Source organism: Cupressus sempervirens, chromosome 9 (genome assembly GCF_028749045.1).
Source record: "Cupressus sempervirens isolate cs-2001-9-10 chromosome 9, ASM2874904v1, whole genome shotgun sequence".
Lineage (NCBI taxonomy): Eukaryota > Viridiplantae > Streptophyta > Pinopsida > Cupressales > Cupressaceae > Cupressus > Cupressus sempervirens.
The window spans coordinates 451,853,417-451,865,502 of NC_143126.1; the positions used below are offsets into that span (position 1 = coordinate 451,853,417).

The 12,086-nt window shown below is 35.0% G+C and overlaps 1 protein-coding gene across 1 annotated transcript; it reads left to right on the plus strand.

Annotated features, from left to right (window-relative positions):
* The first annotated feature begins 8,259 nt into the window (after positions 1-8,259).
* On the plus strand, positions 8,260-11,694 carry LOC149539265 (uncharacterized). Its single transcript, XM_089800597.1, has 2 exons — positions 8,260-9,423; positions 10,763-11,694. The coding sequence occupies exons 1-2, from the start codon at positions 8,336-8,338 to the stop codon at positions 11,331-11,333; spliced, it is 1,659 nt and encodes a 552-aa protein (XP_089656723.1). The 5' UTR covers positions 8,260-8,335; the 3' UTR covers positions 11,334-11,694.
* Positions 11,695-12,086: the final 392 nt, after the last annotated feature.

A 12,086-nucleotide genomic window follows, 5' to 3' on the forward strand; every position in this document is an offset into this window, starting at 1 on the left:
ATCCATAGCAGAGGCAAAATATGTAGCAGCAACAGTCAATTGTTCTAGTATTGTTTGGTTCAAACAATTGTTGGAAGGAATGAAGGTAGAAATCAAAGATCTAGTTGTCATATATTATGATAACACCAGTGCAATCAATGTATCAAAGAATCCAATGATGCATTCCAAAACAAAGCATATTGCTACTAAATATCACTTCTTAAGAGAATTGGTGCAAGATAAAGAAGTCAGATTGGAATATGTGAATACAAAGGAACATATTGTAGACATATTCACCAAGCCATTACCTAAGGATGCATTTTTTTATCCAAGAGGTAAGCTAGGGGTCATTCCCCTATCTGAAATTCACTAAATAAAGTTTAGTGAATGCATCAACCAGAACCTATTGAAGATCAATCAGTTGGTGTAGAATTGGTAAGGGCATATTGCAAATGAATCAATACTTAAGGTACATTGGAATTTATAGAGTTATTGTCTTTGGCATGTGTTGTCAAAGAGGGAGAAGTTTACTGTCATATCTCTAAGAATTTTTTGAAATTTGAATAAAGTCAGAAACCAGAGAGGGAGAAGTCTTCTAAAAGATGAAGTATGCTAAAAGAGGGAGCATGTTCTAAATGAACCTGGTAACAGTTGTTCTAGATAGAATTCAGTAAAAAGGGAAAAGCTCATACTGACAGAGGGAGTTCTCTAATCCAAAATTTCATTATGCTATGACATTTTGTGTTGCCATCAATGCCAAAGAGGGAGATTTTTGGATACAATTGGTTAATTGTGTGTTGTATTTGATGTTACACAAATGTCATAATCATTATCAGTCAATATATGCTGAGCTCACTTGGGCAATGGAGATAGTTCTCAGTGTCTACTGAGTGTTCCTTTGTTTGCCTAGTTCAGAAGGCAATGTCTACCGAGTTCACTCAGGTGTCAAAGGAGAGTTGGATGGAACCGGTGCTAACCAAGCTCACTCGATCGCCAAAGGATTTTTGTAAGTTTGCAATGTTAATCGAGCTTCTATTGGTTAATAAAGGAAATCACTTTAGAGTCAGTTTCTACCAAGCAGGGTCGACCAACAAAGGATTTTTTTCTATTCTGTTGTATTAAGCTTAATTAATCTATCTATTGATTCCAGCCGATTGAGGTGATGAATATTGATTATTGTAAATTGTATTTGAGCCGACTTGACAAAGTGAAAGGTATAAGTATAAGGTCAAGTTGTGATTTTAAAGTGTGGTAGAGAGTGTGTGCAAGTGAGTGCAAGAAAATGTGTGAATTATGGTGATGTGATTGAAGATCTATTGGTAAGCAGAAGAAGCGAATTTGAAGGATAAGCAAAATATCCTTGTGGTGCAACAAAGTCATATTCGATTAGGAAGGATCAAGTACAAGGTAGAATAGAGATATGAAATTAGCAATCAAGTTGCATTCAAATCAGGTCAACTCATTGTTACTCTTTAACCATTGTAGCAGTGATCTAAATCTCTTAACAGAGTTAGCTTAACAACTATTTGCAAATCCTCTAACAAGGTGGCAATTCCGTTGAATTATTCTCAATACCTCTGACCAAGCCACTCCTAATAGGGTGATTGAATCATTTAATAGGGTCACACCTAACAGTGTGTTTTGTAACCTTTAACAGGGTTGGCTCCTAATAGGGTTCACTTCAGAAGAGTGAAAATCAGTAATTAGTTGCTATTGGTGGTTTTTCGCAAATTGGGTTTCCACGTTAAATCTTAGTGTCAAATGTGTTCATGCTATTTTATTTATGTGTTTGTAACTAAGTTAAAGTAATGATAATCACATATAACATCTACTAGTTTATATGTTAATATTTTACCGAGCTAATCTAGTTATTACCGAGTTACAACATTCTATGTGTTTACCGAGCTTCAATAGTATTCATTTATCTTTTTACATTTTGTACTAAAATCTAAGAGATTTGGGATTTTTTTTGTAGTAAATGATTCACCTCTCCCCTCTTAGTTACTCCTCTTATATTTCCAACACTTAGTTCATAATGTGTAAAAGCTTTTACAACTTTATGCTTAACTCTTAGTCGAGAGATCGTGGAAGAATAAAGAATATTCCAATTTTGATTTATGACTTCCTACTCAAGTATAAGACTTAGGAAATGGTAAAGTGTCAACCACATGATAAAATATTTTCTACTAGGTGAATAACATGGTTAAAACATTTAACATAATCTTAAGTTATAAAAGATAACTTAAAATCTTAAAATAACCTAGGGCATGGACTAACCAATTTAGGGTTTTTTCTGCTAAAAAATTTGCAATAGAATAAATGAACCCTTATTTGCATATATTTACTTGATTTTCACAATATTTTTAAATTCAGTGGAATGGTGAAAATGTAGACCGCCAGTGGCTCTATCTGGGGATAACGGATAGCATGCATCCATGTAAGGATCCGACATTTCTTGGTGAGTAGACCACATACTTGACAAGGTGAAAACTACACAAAGAGAAACATCAGGGAACAACACAACACGTTTACATAAAATTATAATATTTACAAATGTACATAGACCTAAAACTACTGTTCATGGAACAGAAATTACCTTCAACAAAAGTACTTCTTTAAGAACTGTCCATGAACTAGCAATTCCAGAATATCTCCTAATAATTCCTTGACAAAATAAGAATCCTCACCCCACTTCTCATGAATCAAATATGGACCAAGCCAAATGGGATCAAATTTCCCATGTTAACCTTTATCCTCCATTTTGACATTCCAAAGTAGTACTAAGTCTTCTGACTCAAATCTCCTTGCTGGTGCCCTTTTATCATACACGTATTTCACTTGCAATTGTAACTTTGATTTTTTTCCAAAAGCCTCTCTTCTAGTTTCATCCAGTTGAAAAATATCATCAAGCCTTATCTGCATCTCATCTGTTATATCATCATCACACTCTTGGATAAACTTATACATTCCATTTAGATTGTTTTGTGGTAACCTAACTTGTATTCCATAAAATAAGTCAAAAGGTGCACAACCTATTGCCTTCTTCACTATTACCCTATCAACCCATACATCTATGAGTAATTTGGAATCCCAAGCCTTCCTATTTTCATTCAAAATACTTTTAATGATCTTCACCATACTTTTATTACTAGATTTTGCCTGCCCATTTCCTTAAGGATGGTATGAGGATGATGTAGATTCGGTAATGCTATATTTCTCACAAAATATTTCATATTCCTCTGATCTGAAGCACATAACATTATCTATGCTAATTTTATCTAGACAACCAAATTTGATGATAATGTTGTTCAACATAAAGTCCATCACAACCTTACTAGTTGCCCTCTTGGTAGGAATTGCTTCGACCCATTTTGTGAAATAGTCTGTTGCCACTAGGATCCATGAATGCCCACCATTGGATTTGTTCATAATCTCTCCTATGAATTCAACTCCCCATTGCTAATAAGGTGCTTGTACCCCCATTGGTCTTAATGGTAAGTTACTAGAGAACTTCAACTTGCCTATGAACCTTTGACAATCATCACACTTCTTTACAAGTTCATGTGCATCCCTAAACAATGTAGGCCACCAGAATCCAACCCTAATCACCTTATGGGATGTCACTTTAGCCATATATTGGCCTTCACATACTCCACTATGCATCTCATTTATAATCTTGATTAACAATTCTTCATCAACACATTTCAATAATACACTTTCCATGTTTCTCCATCATAGCTCTCCTTTGACAATCACATACTTAATGGTTCGTAACTTCAATGCCCTCTTCTGATTATCACTCATCTTTGGTGGAGTCTTCATGTATTGTAGATAATGGATTACACCCTTGTACTATTCACAAGTATCCATGTCACATAAGTTACTCCTGTAATCATCATCCAATTGGTTTATCTAGTTTGCTTCGAAATTGGTGTCTGCCATTAATTTTGCAAGTCCTTTTCCTCTGACCATCTTAGTAATTTGGATTTCTATATTAAATCATTAAATCCTATTGATCCATCTGCACCTCCTCCTTGACACTTCCTGCTGATAGAACATATCTTTTACTACAACACTTGGAACAAAAGCAACCACACTTCCTGTTGATAGAACATATCTTTTACTACAACACTTGGAACAAAAGCAACCACACTAACTCCCACGAGATAACATCTAAATACCTTCACAACCTTAACTAATGCATAAGCCTGTTTCTCATTTATTTCATATTTTAACTCTGCAGCTTGAACAAATTTGCTAAAAAATACAATGGGCTACTCAAATCCTTCCTCAGTTTTCTGTAACAAAACTACTACAATAATATGGAATGAAGCAACATAAAATATGTGCATAGGTTTTGAGTAATTAGGGGCTCTTAGAATAGGGGTGTCTTTAATTGCTTGCTTTATATTATGAAAAGAAATGGTTGGTTGACCATCCCATTTAATCTTAGAACCTTTCTTGAGCATCTTAGAGATAAGTTCACTTTTGCAAAGTTTGTAACAAATATTCTTAGAAAATTAATCTTCCTAAAGAAATATTGAATGCCTTTCACATTCTTTGGCTTCTGAATTTTATCAATGCCTTCTACCCTCTTAGGATTTATCCTCACTCCTTTTCCAACAATATGCCCTAAGAGTTTACCCTTAGTAACTCCAAAAGAACACTTCCTTGGATTTAAGGAATCACCATATTCCAAAGCCTTGGCAAACACCTTTTCAAGATGCAAGCAATGATCATCTTCTTTCTTTGAATATGTTGTCAAGTCATCTTGATATACTACTAAGAATTTATCTATAAAATCCACTTCCATGGGCTAAAGTTTATGAAATACTGATTCAACCCCCCTCTTAGTATTTCCTATTTCTAACAAGAACCATGAAGTAAGACTTTACAGTGCCATGAAACAAAGTTCACGACTACCAATTTCATCTATGAACAATGACAGTAGAAGGGATAGTAGTAGATGGTGCTACTTTTCACAATGGCACACTCTTATGGGATCATTCTTCCCATAGTTCTATAGAAAATCTACGAAGGTGCCATGTGTCCCCATTGTCTACCTTGCTCTTAGGAACATGGGCCCCAACTCATTCTACACAAAGTAGTGATAGATGTTTCAACATAGACCCAACCTTGAGATGCATCTTTGCATGCGACAACAACCATGAATGGAGACATTTTCTCCATTAGTCTTCATGTGCCTCTAGAATTCAATGCCTACTACCTTTTGATGAGGAACAACAAGAAAATTATGACCTGCATGATGTACCACCACCTCAGATAGAGGGCCCTTCGATTGATATCTAATGTTCAAGGGATAATCATAGACGATTGTGACTTGATCGATGCAACAATGGGTGATCGATGAATTTTGTGCCACCTAGGATCACCAAGGATAGGCTACATCCAAGCCTTTAAAATGGGTGGGGGGGGGGGGGGGGGTGGGGGTGAGAACACATTGTAAAGGGAGTCAAGAAAAATTCAAGTGTGGGAATAGTTATTGTAATCAAGAGGATTCCTCTCTGTAAAGCCTTGAGATTGTAATCAAGCTTTGTGATTTGATAATATAATCAATTATGCCCAAGGCCCTTTGGTTTTTGTTGTAAAATTGCATTGTCTTCTATGCAAACTCAAAATTTCATGACTCTTATGGATTTCTATTGATTAGACTATGCATTATGCTATTCTATTAGTAGTTATTCTCATATGTTGTGTTCTATGTTTAAGAGTTCTGTCCTTTAGAGATTAGTAATTGTTCTCATTTAGAGGGATTCATTCTATGCCTCAATACCTCATACTGAGGTAGTGATCAAAAGTTAAGTGTATAACCTTGGTTTTTCATCATAGCTTCGTTGTACCCTTTTCCCCCCTTCACTCCATGAAGAGTTGGCTTCTAAAATCCCAGAGGTCACTTGGTGAGGTGCAATAAGTGTCCCCCACTCACCATGCTTCCCATAGAGACCATTACGCCCACGTGGGCAACTTCAAGATCAACAATATGCACTTCAAAATTTGCAATTTTAAAGGTGCCAGTAGAATACGATAGACAATAATGTACATGTGATATAATGGGTTATGTATGGAGGACTCATTGATACCCCTCATCCCCAGTACTACATCTATCATGAAGATGCAATCAAGAATGCCCCTCCCAATGCCTACCCCCATAAGAGGGAATGTGAGAGGCTATTCTATCTCACCATAATGTGAAAGTTCTTGCAAAAATGTTATGTCCTTAAAGAAAAATTATGATCCAAGGTGACAAACAATGAGTCTCAATTTTAGAAGAAATATTATACCAAGTACAAATGTAGGAAAACTTCCCATTCTAAATAGCAATTGACATGAAGAAGTATGAAAATGTATGACAACATCTCTAATAATCTAGACACTCTCAAATTTAACAATCACTAGCCAACTTCAAATCCTTATAGATCTAGGTTCACAAGCCCACTTTGAGCACAACAAATAATAAAACCATCTTTATTTGATTCCTTGAACTTAATGATGAGCTCATATTTGTTCTAACATGATCCAATATAAATTTGCAATGAAAACTCACAAAAAGTAAACTCCAAATATAATTGACTTATTTTTTGAAAAACCTATTTTTTTGGTTTTCTCAAGTCATCATATGATGCAAGAAAAGAGCATACTCAACTAAATCCTTGAGGATCCCATATTTGGCAATAATTCCACTCTTAGATCTATAAAGGGCTTCGCAAGGCCAAATATCTAATATTATTTTAAAGGAAATAAAGATCAACTCAACCCTCCAAGGTCACCTACAATATACAATAATAATCTTCACAAGAGAGTATGCAAGAAATGAACTTGCTTGATGTTAAGATCTATGAGATATTTTAAGCACTGTAGAATGACAATGCTTATACAGGCAAGGTAAGTGATAAAATAAACAAATTGTTGACATGTGTCTTAATAGTATAACTTGAGACAACTAATTTAATAGATAGAAATGGCACATGACAAAACAAGTAATTAAGAACAAATCCCATTCACAACTAAAACTTTAGAAAAACACCTATGGCTTAACACATGGATATGGCTTTACTAAGGAATTAGTTAGATACAAAATCGTATTTAGACCAAAATAATGGAGTTGACATTATAGTTACATTGTTAAATTCCTAATCTAATATTTTTAAGTTAGTTAACCATTGATAGATAATATTTTTTTTGATATTTTTTAAAATTAAGAAAATAAATATTAATAGGTATAATCAATCTATTTTTCAATTCTATTTTCTCCTTGATTTAATTATTATCAATTAACGAAAATGATGTCATTTTTATGATAACATTAAACAAAATGACATGAAAATAATTAAGAGATCTATAATAAAAGTAAATAGAAAAAATAAATGATATGAACTAAGCAAAATAATATCATTTTCATAACAGAATTTAAAAAATGATATGAAAACAATTAATTGCTTTATGATCAAAGTAAATAGGGTAGAATTATATTAATAATATAATTTATCATGAACCAAATCATTCATTTAACCTAATAAAACTTGGAATTTTATGAATTCTTTGGTTGATTCATTTACTAAATAAATGAATAATACATAAATATTCATTAATATACTTAGTATAAAAAAGTAAAAATATAAAAATGTTAACATAAATCTATTATAAGGAAGGGACAAATTGTTCATTGGAATTTTGGTAATGATAGGAGTACCATTAGTGAAGACATTTTAATTATCATATTAAATACAAAATTTATAATATTTAAAGTGAATAATTTATGGACTTAAAGTCAAAATAAACAATTTACTGAATAATAGAGAATATCTATGAAACATTAATTCAATTTGATCATTTTTTTCTTACGCGGATTACAAACCTCATTTATGATAAAACAATAACCAAAACTATAACAATTTCAGACTTCAACTCAAAATGATCACTTTTTAACTCTTACGTGGACTACAAACTTCATTCACTTTTTAACTCTTACGCGGACTACAAACCTCATTCACTTTTCAACTCTTTACACAGACTACAAACCTCATTCACTTTTTAACTCTTACGCGGACTACAAGCCTCATTCATGTAACTACACAAACCAAACCAAAACAATAACTATAAACACTTAAATCCAAGAATATAAAAATGAGTGAAATCCTTCCCCTTCAAAACCAGAATACCTAAAACACAATATTCTCACAATTTTTTAAAGGTGAAAACCGCACGTGAACAGTGAACACCATATCCGTTTAAGGTGGCCGTAAAACCCTCTTACATTCTACCTGAACTTGGCGGAGGGTTTTGTAGTCTAGGGCTCAAGCTTTTTGCAGGTGCAAGCGCAGAAACAACAGTGGCCATGGCGGCTTACAAAAGACTAATCACAATACTAATCAACCATGGCTGCTCAACTTCGCTATCATCCTCCAGAAAGGCCATAGAGCCGTTTACGATTTTCAGGCGGGGCATGCGCGAGATGTACATGTCGCAGGCGATGATAGATGCCGCGGCAGAGCGGCGTGCGAGGAAGAGGAAGCTGCGTGTGGATCCGCCCATGAGCGCTCTGCAGCGAAATCGCTACGGCCCACCGAAACCCCATGACCCTAACCTGCCGGAGCCCATTAATGTGCTTGTGGGCGACCGTCTCAGTCTTCACAATCGCCTTCAGGCGCTTAGTCGTTCGGGAAAGCTTGACGATGCCCTGGTCGCTGCTCGCCAGGCGCAGTTCGCCCGCATCCGCCCCACGATTTTCACCTATAATTCCCTCCTTGGCCATTGCCACCGCGCAGCTAGGTATGAGAATGTTTTCAATCTCTTTGCTTTCATGCGGCAAAGCGGCGTCATACCGAATGTGGTGACCTACAACATTGTTCTCGGTAGCTACGCCGAGTTGCTCGACATGGAGAACTCGTTCCGCATGTTGCAGATGATCCAAGACGCCAAAATGAATCCCAGTAACGTGACCTATCAGCACTTGATGAGGGCGCATTTTAGGATGGAGAAATACGAGGAAGTTATGAGGCTTTTCAGGGAGATGCTGGAGAAGTGCTATGGGGCTGACCCGCCCACATACGCAAATACCATTGAAGGTTTTGTGAAGGGCGGGGCGATGGACCAGGCTACGGAGCTGTACATGGAGATGAGGAAAAGAGGCTCCATTTTTAGCGAGCCGGTGTTTTGTAATTTGATCCGGGGTTATATTGCTGCTGGGAGAACTCAGGAGGCCCTTGATGTCTTTGAATTTGTGCCTGAGAAGGTCGAACGGACCGCAATGTCAAGTAATGCTGTTATAGAAGGATATTGCAATGCTGGGAGGATAGACGACGCCCTTGAATTTTTCGATTCACTTGTGGAGAAGGATTTGAAGCGCGATGCCTTGTCGGTTGCGTATTTGATGGACTGGTATATTGAGCGAGGGAATTTGCAGGAGGCCGAAAAGCATTTTAGGTCAGCTGGTTTGCTGTTTTCATTTTTCAATTTGATAGTTTGTTTTTGGGGCATTCACAAAATGGTATTTAATCGTGATCTTTCTGATAAATAATTCCTTTTTTTATGTTGTTGTTGGGCAAACATGTCTTCTTCTGTTCAGTTCTAGGAACCAAATTTCTTTTAAACTCATCCTAAAGACTCCCAAAATTTGAAAAACTTCTGGGTTTGATTGATCAAGGTTTATTTTGGCTGGAGGAAAACTTTAATTTTCTTTTTGGTTAGAGCATAACTTTTTTCAGTCAGACCAAAAAGTGTTCGGTACAGCAGATTTTATGACTTAGATTCTATAAAGTTGAAATAAGCTCCTCAAGCTCGACGTTTAGCGGCGTCTTCAAATCTTAGGTTCTGTTGAATATACTTGTAGAAACTATAACAATAATTTCTAATAACTATAAGATTACTGGTCTAATTTTAAAGTTTACACAACTGACTGTCATTGTATGCAAGCAGTTCTTGGGCCTAGTTTTAAATATTTTAGTTTTGTTGAGATAATTGATAGAGGTGCAAGCTTACCGAAATAGTTGTGTTATATATTATTATCTTCAACATAAGTATTATTCTCTAATCTACATTAATGTAAAAAATTGGGTCAAAGGTTTTTTTCATCACATATTTATGCAGAAGTACTGTTCAAATTTATCAGCGCCTAGGAAAACATGCTTATGATTTGTAAAACTAATTTTTACTTTAAATTCGGCACTTAATAAAAATAACTTATTAAAACTGGGTTTTTCCAAAGTTAATATGACTACATGCAGGGCCTGGCTTAATTTGACGTTTAGTTATATTTCAATTCTTAGTGATTGCCTTGTCATACAAATTAGATTGCCTTATAAATCAATTATAATATTATAACTTACTCAATAAAATAAAAATGATTTGCCATTCTTGAAGATTTTTTTTTCTTGGAATTAAACTTTCTGAATGTAGCTATTCATATTTTATTTTGAAAAGCAGTGGCTAATTTTTAAACTATCAAAAATTCCAATTTATCAATGGGCACTCTTTTATACTTGTGTTTGCAATACATTCTCAGTTTTACAAATTTCATTGAGATTCTGCAAAGCACGGCAAAAATTAATTGAAAACTCGAACAAGAAGCCCAGTTTTACCTCTAATTTGCCCAAGTTGAGGTTAGGGATAATTGCAAGTAGTAGTAGAATGTGTCTTCATTATCCATTATTGTAGCAACTTGTTTATATTCGATGTCTTATGAAAGTAACCTATTTCTGAATTACTGTAGAACTACAAATTTGTTTTTTTCAACCCTGGGTTGTTAATGAATTCCTTGCATTAGGTCAATGCGCGAGAAGGGTTGTGCTCCAGCTGCTGTGGCCTACAATACTCTTTTGGATGCATATTTCAAGCAAGGAATGATAGTGGAGATCGAGAATTTGGTGCAGGAGATGTTAGATCAACGGATTGAGCCAGATTCAGTAACTCATGATACATTAATAGATGGATTTGTTAAAGATGGCAAGCTGGTTGAGTCCTTGAGAATTATCAGAAGAATGATAGAAACTGGCTTCAAACCAGTGATTGCTATATATAACAAATTGTATAGTCACTTATGTACTGAAGGAAAGCTTGATGAAGCTAGCAGGCTTTTTCACGAGATGTTAGATGTAGGGCGGAACCCTAATGTTGAAACATATGATATCTTAACCGAGGCATTTGACAGAGAGGGGAGAGCTGAGGAGATAAAAGGTTATTTTTCGAGTCTTGTGGAGAAGATCAAACTGGACGAGGATCTTGTTGCTCGTATCAAACAGCAGGGAGAGGATGCATCTGGTGAAGAAAAACCAGAAGCACAGACACCTTTTGCATTCACTCAAAATTATCAAAAATCGGAAGTTGCTGCTTATTAGGGTATTTCACATTATGTGAAATTTATGAAGGGTATAGAATGATGGGTCGACTTTACAGAGATATCTGCTTGGCAAGATATTTTTTGAGTAGCTTGTAAAACTGGAAGCTGCTAGTTAGGTTAGTGCAGTTTTAGAAGAAAGTGCCTTTGATGGAAGCAATCTTGCAGTGGAACCTGAATGAATCAAGTTATATGGAATGTTACGAACTATTTACACAACAGTTTGCATATGGCATTGTTTCAAATGTGGACTTCTTACTTTTGTTTCAATTATTATTAGAGGTTACTAGACTATCCAATCATCATATATTTCAATATTTGCATTGTATAGAAAATTTTGAAAGCAAATATAAGCTTTTTTACATTGTTGGTTTGTGGTTTGGAAACATACTATATCCTTTACAAGGAGATTTCTGTATGGTATATAGTCAAGAAATCAATCTAATAAATTGCTTTTCTAACTGGTTTCCTATTTCAGAAAATGTGCAGTGGATCCTGAATGAATCAAGTAATATGGAATCTTATGAACTATTTACACAACGAGTTTGCATATGGCATTGTTTCAAATGTGGACTTCTTACTTTTGTTTCAATTATTATTAGAGGTTACTAGACTATCCAATGATCATATATTTCAATATTTGCATTGTATACAAAATTTTGAAAGCAAATATAAGCTTTTTAACATTGTTGGTTTGTGCTTTGGAAACATACTATATCCTTTACAAGGAGACTTCTGTATGGTATATAGTCAA